Source organism: Takifugu flavidus, chromosome 9, assembly GCF_003711565.1.
Source record: "Takifugu flavidus isolate HTHZ2018 chromosome 9, ASM371156v2, whole genome shotgun sequence".
NCBI classification, from domain to species: Eukaryota; Metazoa; Chordata; class Actinopteri; order Tetraodontiformes; family Tetraodontidae; genus Takifugu; species Takifugu flavidus.
This window is the reverse complement of record NC_079528.1, coordinates 13,095,924-13,111,230: the sequence shown is the minus strand read 5'-3', so window position 1 is coordinate 13,111,230 and position 15,307 is coordinate 13,095,924. Positions and strand designations below refer to the sequence as shown.

The following is a 15,307-nucleotide window of genomic DNA, read 5'->3' as shown; positions in this document are numbered from 1 at the left end:
CACCCCATCCATCCATCCATCCATCCATCCATCCATCCATCCATCCATCCATCATCCATCCATCCATCCACCCACCCACCTACTCATCCATCCATCCATCCATCCATCCATCCATCCATCCATCCATCCATCATCCATCCATCCACCCACCCACCCACCCATCCATCCACCCACCCTCCTACTCATCCATCCATCCATCCATCCATCATAACGGGGTTGGCTGATGGGGAAGAGACAGGAACCTTAAACATGCCTCAGGTCTCGGTGCCCGGCCATGTCTCAGCTTGTTTGTATGTGCGGGTGTGTGTTTGAGTGTGTGTATGCATGTGTGTGTCTGTATCTGTGTGTGAGTGTGTATGTGAGTGTGTGTGCTTATATATCTCATGTATGCATATATGTGGGGGTGAAAGGGTCAGGTTTTTTCTTCTTGATTCTCTTGTTTCTTGATTTTCCTGTTTCTCTTTGTTGTTTTTATCCTTTGTGAGGCACTTTGTGCTACCCAGGGTATGAAAAGTGCCGTATAAATAAAGATTGAATTGAATTGAATTGAATTGAGCAGTCCAACACAGCATTCACACATACACACACACGCACGAGGGGCACTTTAGAGTGAAAAATAAGCCAACATGCATGTTTTTGGACTGTAGAAGGAAAGTGGAGAACAGCAGAAGCAGAGAGAACTTGAACTTCCTCACTTTTATAACTTTCCGGCGCCAACGCAACAGTGGACATGCCCTTTGTGAGGCAGCTATATGGGTTGTAAGTTGTTCTGACTTTCATGTTGCACAGACCAGAACCATCATTGCTATAAAATCATCTTTATTACGGCCTTTCTAAAGCACATAAGTACAGTATAGATGTAATTTTAAATACAAGGTCACCATATTCACATTACGTTTTATCCTCACTATGACATCTCTTTGCTTATTGGTCCCTCCATAAGATACTTAGACTTTCTAGTATGTAATAACAGCATAGCTGTAAACGTGCCAGCGTTTTATGGGTGACACGTTTCCAGATCAGCTTTGAGCACTGTTGCAAATCCAGTGGCGGACAGCAATTTTTATGGTCTCTTTCACAAAAAAGCTTGCTGAAAGGCATCCAAGTTTGAAGGTTTGCAGCCACTTAAGTTTGTTACAATGTACTAAGACAAAACAGGATTATATAAATAGAATTGGCTCTGCTTGTGTCATTGGTTTCCATGTTTAATCACAATAAAATGCCTCCATATTACCAAACCTCTTTATTTGGCCAAAACAGCTGTGAGTGGTCAGACTAAGACCTAGAAACAACTGCCCACTGCTGCCTGACTGCAGGTCCAACAGGATGTGATTCCCACCTGGGAGTTTAGCCATTTGTCAGTCAGGTTTAGCTTATTGATGAGTCCTCCTCATAAATGTCACAAGCTACAGATCCTCATACAGCTCTCCTCTGAAACAACAAAGCAGTCACGCTTCTGAACACAGTTATCTGACCAAATCAGAGCAACATTCTTGTTTGCTCACAGGATTAATCACATGTACAGTAAATGATGGTTAGATGCTACTGTAGAGCCGGTTCAAAATCCAGCTCAGAAGGCTGCAAATTTAATCTCTCCCAGTTTTTGGATGTACGCCTGGGTCACCTCCTTCGTTAGCTTACCTCTGTCTTTGGTTACAAATATGAACTATAACTGGATTATATGTATTTAATGAAAACATGTAAAAATATAGAAGGAAAGCCAATCCCACAGTCTCTGAAAACCATCTTGGCTGTGCAGCATTTGCTTTTTTACATATGAAAATGTGGCACAGATTTTCTTTTGTTGCACATAAAGCCTGATACAGAGCAATTTCACATCATTACATGTTAAAAGGAAAAAAGTTGTGCTTCACTACCCATTAAAAATTCTCCATCTGACAGTCTCGTCTTGTAAAGACTAAGAGGAAGGGAGAAAAAAGAACACACAGGGAGGATCCTGGGGCTCCCCGGACTCCCTCTCCGTCCTGGATTATCTCACCGCCTGCCACAGACACGCAGAGCTGAGGCACCAGATTGGGATTTTAACTGCATTTCTCCTTTTAACAGTGCGACGTCATCAATCCAATGACTTCATTGTAGTTTGTAGTTGTACACTCAGTGTGAAGCGGTACTTGTCTCACTTAATACTCATGTGTAGGAAAACAGCAGCTACACAGAACAGGATGAGTTAAAGATATTATATGTGGAAGCACTTCCATTACGCTAATAATGACGTTACATGCAGGAGAGTCATCTGGTGTCTGGCTGCCTTCAGTCGACAGCTGCCCTCCATATGACTGGAATCAGCAGTGGTTTCTGGCTTTAGTTCTGGTCCTGTGTTCTCTACATTACTGTACAACATGGAGGGTTGTTTTATCTCTGCTGGGAGGTCACAGAACACGAGGCTGCACCGGGGCTCTGTGTTGACATGACGGAGAATCATTTGTCGCCTGCTTGCGCAGTTCCACAGAAATACTTTTGAGGCGTTTTGTGGAATATTTCAGAGTCACAGTTTGCCTCCATCTCTCTCCTGTGAGGTATTAAATCTTGAACTGGTAGTCGTCACTACTGCATATACACAGATGCCCACAAAGTTGGTATAAAATAGGATTTACCTCTTCTCGGGAAATAAATGTGACAACAAAATGAGTCCAACTTTGTGGAGTGTGTGAAACAGGAAGGCTGAATATAAACATGTACTACATATGCCATCTACATGTAAATAACCCTTTACATAAATGCATTTATCACGTAAATCCACACTCCTCTACATCTACACTGATTTCTTTGTCGTCCACCTTTTCCTTCCCTCCATTTGTCCATCTGTTGAAAGTTTAATGTGCTCGGTGATGTCGGCTGATGGGAGCATGTGTTTCAGTGACGGAGCGCGTGATGGGGGTGTTTTACGACGAATTTGTGAACTTCTGACTGGAGCGGGAACTGGAGCGATCCAGCCCGTTCCCATTACAGGAGCCTTTCCAGCGTACTGAACCTCGTTCATTCAGGAGAGATGTTCCGTAGCACCAGCAGCACAGACACGACTGAGCACAGAGAGAGAGAGAATGGATCTATTTATACACACTTTTAAAACATGGGAAGATTTGTAGCACCGGTGTGTGCCCTTTTTACCTGGAAGCAGTTTTTAAACTTCTGACTGACAAAGTAGAGGGCAATTGGGTTGATGCAAGAGTTTAGAGAAGCCATATTGATTCCAATGTAATCCATCACTAACAGGAAGCTGGCAGGGAAAGGGACAAAGTTTATAATAAACCCCGCAGGACCCACACAACAGAAGACAATGGTCCATGCTGCACGCTGCATCCGCATGCCTACCTAAGTAGCTCACAGCGGTGGGGGTCATTTTCATCGTAGATTGTTTTCTTCAGAATGCGACTGAGATGAAGTGGCAGCCAGCAGAGAGCGAAAATCAGCACCAGGCAGAAGACCGTCTTGGCTACTTCCCGCCGCTGGACAAACACAGAAACATGCTGAAGAGCCACCGGCGTGCATCCGCGGGGCGGTCAGAACTGGGCGCCCGTACCTGTTTCATGTGGTCGTTGAGAGCGATCCGCATGCCTTTTTTGCGGCTGAGCATCTCGCAGGACATGAGTGTGTAGAAGAATGCAGTGCACGCCAGGGGCAAACAGAAATAGAAGCCAAACAGCCACCAGTCTTTCACATCCTGGTAGAACTGGAAAGAATAAAACAAAAAGGGAAACAAAAAATCTCACTGGACGCACAAACTGGAAATCAAACGTTGTCGTTAAAAGCATTAACAATGTGATTCCTTTTAAACCAGTCAAGATGTCAGAACAGGTCAAATGAGTTTTTTAATATTCTAAAACAAGATTTGTTAACATCGGCGATGTTTATGGCCGGACACGCTGATCAGAGTGGAACACGGGATGAGATGAGACGAGTGGGTTTGAATCTGAACCCAGCTCAGTCCTTTCTGGGTAATCACATTTCCTTCAACTAAGTGAATGTCTAATGACTTTATAACAACAAAGAGAGTGACTCTGACTGTCAACCAGAGTTTCCTTTTGAACCTTGTGAAATAAAAAATATCTGTCAAAATTCTTGTGCCGCTCTTCGTGATTCCAATCCTTGATCATCATTTTTCGATTTGCTTTTTTGCTGGAGGAGTTTGGGAGAGAAACCCGATCCTGAAGGAGTGACTGTTGCCGGCTGGGCCCTCTGCTTCGTGTTGAACCACTCAGCTGTATTTCACATTTGAAACACTTGCTAATCCGTGCAATGGGCATTTCCGACCACATGTCAAAAACGATCAAATAATGTGCGGCGCAAATCGATCCGTCCCTTCAAACTGATGTTTAACAGTTGCGTAATAGGAATCTGTCCCTTTAATTCTATTGCTTTTACTTATAGCCTCATCACAAATGCTCTAGTCACAGTAGGTGAGGGAATTACCTTCATGAAGCTGGTGGTCTGCTCTGGATGCAGCAGGCACACGCGCAGCTTTTTGCTTCTGTATGGAATCTCCAGCATGTCAAATGCCAGCGCTTCAGGGACGGCAAACAGCACAGCGACCAGCCATATCAGGGTCACCTCCACTGCTTTCCACAGGGGGATCCCCATCCCCTTCACTCTGCTCCACGACGTCACCGCATGGTAGCTGCGCACACCAACATGGGAGCAAACACACATGACAAGGCTGCATTCTGCAGGGATCCCGAAGGTGGCTTTTTCTGTACCGGTCGATGCTGAGGGCGCACAGGCTGAGCACCGTGATCCCCACTGAGGCCTTCTGGATGAACGGCATCAGCTTACACACATAGACTCCGAAAGGCCAGTCCTCAGCGATCAACTGAGCCAAAACAAAATGGACAGATGCAACATTTGGAAGAGAAAAAAAGCAGATTATTGGGTTGTGATCAAAGAACATTTATCACTGCAAGCTTCTTTGTGCTTCTAAAAGATCTGTGTGTAATGTAACAAATCCGGCAGGTTCGCACTGCCTCGTTAATTTCATTTCACTTTGATTATTTATTGGCATTTGAAGAAAGCCAGAGCGTTCCTCATTTGCCCTCAGACGTTTCTCTGACTGCCACAGAGTCGCAGCTCAAATGTCAATTGTGCGTTTGGCAGCGACGCCCAAACGCCCAAACCAGCCGGATGTTTCTCCTCGCGTAAACATGTAGAAGACAACAAAGGCATTATTTCTTCTGAAACGGCTCAGGCGTCAACCTTATGGCTCTCATCTGTGTTTTAATAGAGAAATACTCAAAAATGAGCTTGAATAAAACAGAAATGGGCTCATTAGTAAGGCCGCTTGTGGAGTTCAAGGAAATAGTTTTAGATAAAAGTCAGATAAAAAATCAGCTGAATCCCCAAAGATCATATCTGACATCTCAAAATGGAATATGATTCAGCACCACTACTTAAAGAGCAAAGAACAATCTGAGGCTGAATCCTCAATATGTGCCAGATTTGTAAATCTTCATATGTCATCTACTTGACATGACATCTGGAATTGTTTTGGTACGGAGCATGTTTTTGGGCCGTGAGGATCGGACGGTGGGTGTTGCGTTTGCGAGAAAATCTGGAAGGGATGAATCAACACTAAATCAATGCTTTGGTGATGACAACCTCGGGAATCACCAGCCAGGCTGCAATGTGGCAAACACAGCAATGTCTCGAGCAAATTAGTCCTTTGAAGTGGTCTTTCACTTCGTCGCCACCATTTCAAGAGTTACTGTTGACGGTCTCATATAGACACATGCAAAAAAGACAAGAAAATCAACGTTTTTACCTTAAACACATTGATTGGGATGGCAATGATAATATAGAGCAGGTCTCCCAGAGCCAGGCTGCCAATCAGGACATTGGGCCCGTTCCTCATGCACTTGTTCTTGTATATGATCCTGAGCAGCGTCGAGTTGCCAATGATGCCCACCACAAAGATCAGGCAGGAGATGATGGTGTTCACGTACTTGAAGGCGTACCTGATTTCTGTGGGCTTCAAGCACATAGGCGGGGAGGCGCCTCGTGGCCCGGCTGGCATTTGGGGTGGTGGTGGTGGTGGAGGTGGCGCAGAAGTATCATTTCTGGGGAGTTCTGAAACTTCAGCGACAGCCTGGGAGTCACGGACGAACCGGGACGCCGTGGCATTGCCAGCCAGCAGCAGACACAGCAGAACGACGGCCTTCATCCTCCTCACCGCCACCAAAATCCGTTCGCAGGCACTAGCTCACACCAGTGTTCAAGAAAACTCACACTTACAGGCTGTCATGCGCACTTCGTCGCACACACTCTCCTTGGTGTTGGTCCAAAGCGGCTCGGCCTGGGAAGGAAATAATAAAAATAGAATACGTGTCAGAGAGTAACATAGCACAACAGTCAGGGGTTCAGGGCGTTTGGTTGCTGACGGCAGCAATCACACAACAGGAAGTTCCATTTTCCTCAAACCTGGTCAAGCGGGAACTCAAGCAGACTACTTGTAACCATAATGAAAGTCTGGATATTGTACTGTATAATATGTTATAATAAATAATATTTAAGCAACTGAATACTACTGATCTTTCAAAGCCAAGAAAACGCCAAATTTCCCTTTCTCACAAGAGAAATAACAGGAACACTGAGGGAAGTCTTATCAGAGCAGCATGGACGGTGTGGTTCGAGTATTTTTAGACCTAGTTTGAGAAGGCAAAGACCTGTGAACTACTTTAGGCCAGCGAGCATGCTGAACCCAACACACACATGCATGCGCGCACGCTGAAAAATTGCCATCCATTGCTTTATCTGACTCAAAAACAGAGGCTTGCTCTGTTCACACACAAAGAAACATCACATGCATGAGCTCACATGCATCACAGGAAAAAAAAGTTTGAAAAATTTGGCCGTCGTCCATACACATCCTCAGGATTATGCCTTTGTGTCAAACAATGTTGCTTTTTCACTCCTTTCCATTGCAAGGCTTCCAAACGGCAGCGTGATGGTTACGCTTGAGTTCCTTTTGGTTACATTAAGACAACATTTTACCACAGTGTCCTGAAGCCACTGACATACATTATTATTATTTACGAGTGTAATTGTAGTTTCTGCTTGACTCAGTTAAAAAGTCATTTTTTGAGGAGGAATTACAGTTTCTCATTAATCCAGATTAGTCTAACCAGATTGAGAAGATGGGTATTAACAGCTCTGATCCGCTTAGTATATGAGATTAAACTTCAAAAACTGCCACAAACTTCAGCTCACATGACCAAAGTTCTTAGATAGTCAGAGGTGGAAACTTGGCAGCCAGCAGAGCGGACATAAAAAGGACAGTAAGGGCGGTCGGAGATTGGATGTTTGTGCGGGAAGAGAGGGTGGAACTGAAAACAACAAAAAGTGTGGAGACAGGAACAATGCGCTGAGAAAGGAGGTTAAAAGATTACCGTGACTGACAGGTTGATGTAGTGTACTGTTTATTTACACAATCTGAGGAAAGGGAAAACTCAAAGAAAGATAATAGGAGGGAACCCGGTTTGAGACGCAATGACGGAGAGGAGACGAGTCCCAGAGACTCCTCAGAGGTGACGAGAGGATTAGGAAAGAGGGTGTCCCTGTCATCAGATGATCACCTCAAGATCGAAGAATGGGTGAACAAAGCGCAAACAAAAAAAACCCGCTTTGATCCCAATTTTAACAAATCTTTGGCTCTGCCGGTGAGAGGCTGGACGCAATAAAAACAAAATCAGAAGACAAATCAGAAGAGCTGGAAGCCAGAAGTTTTTTCCCTTTCGAGATGTATCTATTTTGAGAAATACTGAATAATTTGAACTCTCTGAAACTAATTTCCCCTTTTAACTCCTCACATGCTTTCCATCTGATCAGAAATCGACCCTCATGAGAAAACTGGAAGGCAAATGTCTTCAAAGAAGCCAATAACGTCTTGTAGAACTCTGCAACAATAAGAGGCACCAGTCTGTCCACTGCTAAAAGGAGATAATGCACAAATAAAGACTGGCAAGTTGGAGCTCATCCCAGCTGCCTTTGGGGGAGAGGCAGAGTGCACCCAGATGAGTGATAGTTTTATGCCACATGAAGTTATTGCACTTTCAGAGGGGTGTAATGCATGATGTAATGGAGCCTGAGTATAAAACCAAGTGTTCCTAAATGTCCAAACCTATATAGATGAAAAAGGAAATTTTGAGCTTGCAGATGTTCAGGTTACATCCTTGTTAATCCACAAAGTCCAGTTTGGGGAAACAGAACATGCTCTGCTCCAGCGCAGATAAGATGGAGATCACGGTTCAGTTTTTTAGTTTCCAAAGCTTTCTGAATGGATGTGTTTCACGGATCTCCAGTGTGTAGCGCACTTGTGGTAAAAGGTTCAAAGCGTCTAATCAACATCCATTACAGGATGAAATGACCCTGTAGGTTATTGATGTGTTCATTCTCTTCTTGGTGCGTCCTCCATGGAGCTGCTGCACAACATGTCACTGCAGGGCAGCGTTGATTGCACCCTGAGGGTCAAGGCTGGGTTTATTAAAATCCAAAGACTATCAAATGATGCACAAATGAGCCATTCCCAGCTTTTTTTAAACAAAACAAAACAAAACAAAACAAAAACAAACAAACTTTAAACACTTAAAGTTAACGAAAAATAACATTTCCATTTTATTATGAGGTACAAAGAAGATGGGGAAAAACCGACAAGCATGTCTTTTTAAAAAAAATGGAATGCAGTATTTGTTATTATGTATTACTATCTTATCATTACGTATAACAACAACAATAAAAATAATCATCATCATTCAAAAATGTATTGTATTGTCGAGGGTCGGCTGACATCTCATTGTTGCCTAAAAACAGTAGTAAGAACAAAGACTACACCCTTATCATAATAGACTCTAGCGATCCCGTGAGCCTCAAATAAATAGGAAAATAAACAAACAAACAAAAACGCAAAAGAAAAAGTAAAATCGCCAAGAAGCAAGTTATCGGTCTATAAGAGACACGAACATTAAAATATAATAAGCAGAGGAGATTTCGAGAGGCGCAGTGATTCCAGTCATGTGCTGCGGCCGCTGGTGCGTGAAGCGCGCAGTCTAATTAACTTACGGACTCAAACTGAATTGAGACATTTACTTTAAATCCGTGACGTTCAAACTTACCGGGTCGATTCGATGTCCAGGTCGCAATTTGTGTGTTCTATTCCGATTATCCCCCGTATTGGTTTGGCGTTCAGCAAATAAATACAAGTTAGTTTAGTGGAATCCGGCGGTCAAAGCCTTCAGTGAGTCCCGCGAGGCAGCTTTCCCTTTGAATTTCCTGCGAGAAGCAGCGCGAGCTTTTATAGCGGCGAGCCGCGAGGCTGCAGTGACAGCCAATCATATGAGAGAGCCGGACATCCATCTATCTATCTATCTATCTATCTATCTATCTATCTATCTATCTATCTATCTATCTATCTATCTATCTATCTATCTATCTATCTGTCTGTCTGTCTGTCTGTCTGTCTGTCTGTCTGTCTGTCTGTCTGTCTGTCTGTCTGTCATAACAAAGCTAGACACTTTACTCCATTATTAAATAGTAAATTAGTCACATGTATTGATGATTTTAATACAAAGATCAAAAGAAATAAAGACTGTACAAAACTGGAATTGTGACTGCAGGTACTAAAATATAAACGGTCAACTGAATCACTTCTTAAAGTGCTTGTGACACTGGGCGCACACGCGCGCACACACACACACGCGCGCGCGCGCACGCACACACACACACAAAGAATGGAGCTTTTTTGGGGGCAGATTGAATAAGGGCATCCATTCTTTGCTCTATTTTGGGAGGTATCTATTGCTGGTATCATTAGTGCCATTTAAAAAAAAATTCTACATGGTCATTACACTTCAGCATGTGACGCAGAATATTCTTCTTCCAGGCTAACCTGCGCCTCCAAACAATCAGGCGCATTATTGATGTGGTTGTGGTATTATTCATCTTAACAGCCTGGACTGCACACATATCTGCATGCTCAATCAGAGGGAGATAATATGAATAAAAATGTGTTGTGACAGTTTATATGACAGCTGGTGTTCGGCTTACATTTAGCAAACTACCTGGATTCCATATGGGTTCCTATATAGGTACATATGTATATACGCATAACCTACCATAATAGGACATTAATATCAGCAGCATTAGCAGTGAAAAGATTTCTGTCATTGGCAATCAATGGTATTTGTAACAATGAAAAATGTACACTTATATAGTATATTCTTTGATGAAAGTTCATTTCTTGTGGCAAGGAAACCTAGCTAAAATTTAACTGAAACTGACCTGGTGTTTGGTGTATTACATTCTAGGATGCCCGAGCCAGTTATAACAGAGAAATGATATCATATTGTTTGGTGGGCGGTGGGTCAGATGTAGCCCGTGGGTATATGTTTGACAAACTGTAAAGGGTGTAGAATGACACATACAGTCAAATTAAACTTAAATATTGCAAAGCAATATAGTCTCATGCGATGGACATGTTCATATTACTTGACATCTTGCCTCTGGAGTCCTCAAGTAATAATCAAGACTGTCATGGCAGCTCTCAACGCTCTCACAAGTCAGTCTAGTGAAAACAAAAACTCAGTTCTAATGCAGAGTCAGCCGCGGACTCTGAGGTTCATGTCCTGTAGTAACAGGCTTCAGAATCAATTTCCCTAAATCACTCAAAGATAATAGAATGTGCAGAATCTGCAAAATGCTTTGACTGTCTGCAAATTTTTTTTCTTTTCTTCTTTTTTAAATGGATGTTTCAGAGTTTGTGCATTAATTTATCAAAGCCATGTTAATGCTAGAGCAAGTGTGTTGGAGTCTCACCGAGGTCCACGAAGATGTCCTGAGGGGTTCCGAATGAACAAATGAGTGATGTTGAATGAACATCATTTACAGGCAATGACCCCCCCAACATGACCACCACCAAACACACATCAAATGACAGCACACAGGAGGAAACTGCAGAGACAGGAATGAAAGAATTCAGCTCCTCTTCATCAGTCCCATGACTGCACATCCTTTCTGCTCGGCCTGAAAACATTCTGGAAAGACAAACAGATGAATACACTGTTGTGCCGCTGTGGCTGAGGGGATGTTTGCTCCATCGAGTGTTCATATTCTCGTTTTTGTTTTAAAGATTTATTATGTGCTTGCTGTTTTTGTGCGATTTCACGTGCTTTTGGCATTTATGATGATATACAGTATATGCATAACACGTAAAATAACACGGACATAAAGGCATCAAAAAACTTTTAAAAAAACTTTAAAAAGTTGAAAATGGGGGGGGGGATCAAAGACAATTCAGCATGCAGCACTGTTGTCACGTGACAAGATGTCTTCCTGCAGGTTGTGATGTCAGCACGCGTTGCCATGGTGATCTCACACACCAATCTTGTGATTTTGACTTCACACTTGAGGATCCTCATAACAGCAGTTTGAAATCAGGTTTATTTTTAAAGGCTGCATGTGTCACAGGCCCACGGTTTGAGCTTGGAGCTTCTGCACAGTCACAAACAGCTCTGAGCTCTTCTGGAGCTCAGCCCTTCCTGCTACAATGTTGCTTGTGTTTCAATTCTTGCATCAGAGACAATACCAGATATCAGTCATGTGGAACCACGATAGTCTCCGTTTTATACGTGTATATTATGTTTTAAACACATGTGCTCATCCTTTTTGTTTCTGTGCTCCATCGGGAATTGTGTTTCATCTGCTGCATATTTGTCATGCAGTTTTTCATGGACGGATGGAGCACATTTACAGGATATAGCTGCCTGGAGGTTTAAAGAATGTTGCGGTTTCGTTTAGAATCATGCTGGAAGACATTTTCACCTGACCTAGTCCTGGCTCTGCTGAACAACAACCAAACACATCCCACCCTTCCAACCTTTTACAAACCAGCACCCTCAAAAGAAATCACCATTAAGAGCGGAACAACAGAATTTTCCCAATAATAAGGTTGCAAAAACAAAGCCCAACACACCAGTCTTGGACTCCTGCAGCAGCTTCTGGGAGTGACCAGAAAAGTAGAACTGGATATGAAAAAAAATAGGAGGCAACACTTAAAGTTTCAGTTTGTTGCAGTTGAACAAACAGTAGCAATAAGTCCAACTGGGTAGCAGCCAGCACAGGAGCAGAAGACAACAGAACCCAGCAAACCGGACGACTACAGATGCATAACTTGTGCAACAAGCACGAGAACAAGAGGACATTCCCAGGACAGGTAGTTTGTTTGTGTAGTAAGTGTGGCTGGAGGGTTTCAGTTACTTTGTAATGATTAACCTGACATGTCACCATTATTTAGGGTTTACAATGCCCCTAGATACTAATTACGGACACACCAGACGTGTGTGTGTGTGTGCCCAGTGTGTTAAAACTTGATAGAGACAGGGCAGTTTGAATGGCGCAGCCATAAATGAAGAACAGAAACTGCTCACTGCTATGTTAAGGAACCTCCACCCCCCCAATCCAGTAATCCAGGCGTGGAGGCAGAGTTGGAAGAAGGAAAAGACCTGATTGATCAGATTCAGCCTAAGAATGAACAACTGTAACCAGGTGAAGTAATAGGCCACTGGGTGGTAAAAATGTCTGCTTGTGGCCGGTTTAATGAGGTACAGACCTCAACTCCCCCCACCGATGGGAATATTCTGTGTTCAGAGGTGATGCTGGAATCAGTTTGCGTGACCTGATTAAAAACTTGTGGGCCTTGGGCTAAATTGTAACAATAGAAATAACGTAAACTCCTTTTCCCCCTTTTTGAAAACAAATCCAGCGTTCCTTCACACACAATTTTTATTGTAATTGCAGTTGAGCATGAGCTGCTTATCGAATCCAGATCATGCTGACTTAGAGGACAGAGAAGGTTTCATAACTGTCATCTTTTTGTGAAGTGTAGTTTCCAAGAAGGTGGATTTTTAATTGCAGTTTGTGCTGAATTTGGCTACAGGGTTCGTTCTGAGACGGAAGAAATGGTATATTGTTAGGAACATTTGGGATTTCCTTCCAGGTCAAATTCAGAAAACCTGGTCTGTTTCAATCTCTTGGTAATCACACAAGCATTTTGTGTTGGACAGCTGGATAAAGAATGATTTGAAGTAACGGCTATCACCATAATGCACATTTATAATAACATGTATAATAATATTATAATATCTATCTTATAGGCAAACCCAGAGGGAAATGAAAATGTTTGTACCTATTCCTTTGGACACACTCCAGTAAAAATGTGACAGCATAAAATCAATTGATTACACAAGAATCATTGTCTGTCCATTAGGAATAAATATCTATATAATTATGTAATTAAGGTGGAAAGTTAGAGCCACCGATCACAAGTGGTCTCCTTTTTTGTTTTTTTCACGTTTTTACATCTTTTGGTGTTTTTGCATGACTCCACTAACAGTTACAGTCTGACTGTGATTTTGAACTTTCTCATAAGCCTAAACAAATGCATCCTCCTAAAGGATGGACTCAAAGAGAGAGGAATCTACAAACACTCCCAGCCCACCATAACGGGAAACAATATGTGAAGATCCTGTCCCCGTTTCCAGCACGTCTTATGTGACTGTCAGGATAGGTGGTTACTTCCTCATTTCTAAGCTGCATTACAAGAAGTAGCTGATAAGACAAAAAAAGCAGAGGAGGCGACTAGAACAAGAAATTTAGCTCTGAAACAGCTCATTTTATTTAGACAGCAAAGTAACTGATTTTAAAATACATATATATAAGTATATATACTATATATATAATTTTCCCTTTTGCCTGTCGTATACAAAGCTGTACACAGTCTATGTACAGCTTTATGTTCTAGCCATTGCTTTGAAATTAAACATTTATCAATATGATATTATCAATATGTTATTGGCTGACAGGTGAGAGTATGGAATCCATACCATAGCTGCTGCATTTGTAGATTCTTGCATTTATATTAAAACTTGTTTTGTTTCTTAATAGTGCAGCAAAAAATGGACATAATGATGGATTGTATGTTTGTTCAGACAAAACACTAAGAATGTACTTCTTTTTTCCATAAATATTACAAGAAAGTCTAATTTTCAGCTATTCCAGCTTGTAAACTAAAACTGGCTGTTTACTGACTAAACTGTCTGTAAACTAAGGAATGTTAAGTTTACCTTTGATTTTCACTGGTTTGCGATGTTCCTGCCTGTCAGACGACCCTTTCCCCACCCCCAGCTTTGTGTCAGAAAAAAACAGTTGTACTTTAAATCACGTGAATCAAAGACTAAAAAAAGATGAAGATCCTGACTGAGAACTCTTTGAAACTCTTTGTTGTGATGCAAAGAGTTTCAATATAAACTGCAATGTTTCATATGATAAAATGTAAATGTAGGGACTATAATCTATCTCTGAGAGCTCTAGGAAGTGTTGTATATCTCACTCACCTAGTTTTTGTTTGGTTTTCCAGCCTGTTTGTCTCTATGGTACCAGCCATCACACCTCCTGTGAGCTCAGTGGAAACTTCAACATACAATTTTTGCTTTAGGTGTATTTTTATGTTATGCAATCATTACTGTGTTGAAGAATAGTGTGTTTTTATTCTACTTTATTTTTTTATTTTAAAATCAAACTTTCAGACTTTGTGCCCCCAGTCTTGGAATAGAAGATTCCAGTTTAGCTGATCTAATAGATTTTTAAGCCTACAATTGAACTAAAAGTCTGAACAGTGCTAGTAAATGTCTGCCCACAAAAAAAACCTCAACGATGCTGTGATCCTCAGGAGACGAAGCACATTCTGAATGATCAGATTATTTGTGTCACCCTTTGCAGCTATGTCTACCAGGCCAAAGACTGGTGAGTTAGAGCTTCAGTAACTCAAATTTTGTAAAAGGATGGCTTCTTGCACAGCTCATGGGGATAACAAGCGATCCATTGTGTGTGCAAGAGTGCATGATCCAATGACTGTGTTTGTGACGATGGGATTGGAAAGGTCGAGGACAACCATGATGAGTAGTCTGTCACTCGGTGTCATGTGATTGGCTGAAGGGAGCACAATGGACATCTGAGTGAAAAGAGTAAAAACAAGACAAGTATGCATCTTCTTGCTCCACTCAACTGCTGCAGAGACCTCTTACCTACAGCACACACAAGCCTGGAGCAGTGTTTCTCTTGCTTAAAGCCTCCTGAGCAATTAGGCTGTGCCTAAATAACACACAAATATACACAGGCCAGCACTCCACATGTCTCTGTCATCTTTGTCAATTGTACGCCATGTTCAGACTGGTTTTATCCAACAATAAGATACTGTATGTACACTCACAAACATTTTGATTACACAAAAACAGGTTTGTAACATGGG

The 15,307-nt window shown here is 42.1% G+C and overlaps 1 protein-coding gene across 1 annotated transcript; it reads right to left on the bottom strand.

Moving 5' to 3' along the window:
* Nucleotides 1-802: 802 nt before the first annotated feature.
* Nucleotides 803-9,281, bottom strand: LOC130531431 (endothelin receptor type B-like). Its single transcript, XM_057043447.1, has 8 exons — nt 9,120-9,281; nt 5,774-6,304; nt 4,716-4,828; nt 4,432-4,636; nt 3,542-3,691; nt 3,334-3,467; nt 3,130-3,238; nt 803-3,041 (listed from the first exon to the last, which is right to left on the bottom strand). The coding sequence occupies exons 2-8, from the start codon at nt 6,170-6,172 to the stop codon at nt 2,904-2,906; spliced, it is 1,248 nt and encodes a 415-aa protein (XP_056899427.1). The 5' UTR covers nt 6,173-6,304; nt 9,120-9,281; the 3' UTR covers nt 803-2,903.
* Nucleotides 9,282-15,307: the final 6,026 nt, after the last annotated feature.

What these genes read in the sequence shown, in the direction of transcription:
- LOC130531431 (XM_057043447.1), bottom strand. Translation starts at nt 6,172, where the DNA reads ATGAAGGCCGTCGTTCTGCTGTGTCTGCTGCTGGCTGGCAATGCCACG. An exon ending in TCCCAATCAATGTGTTTAAG is followed by an intron (nt 4,829 to 5,773) that starts GTAAAAACGTTG and finishes GTTTTGGCTCAG; the next exon opens with TTGATCGCTGAGGACTGGCC. An exon ending in TGCGCCCTCAGCATCGACCG is followed by an intron (nt 4,637 to 4,715) that starts GTACAGAAAAAG and finishes TGGTGTGCGCAG; the next exon opens with CTACCATGCGGTGACGTCGT.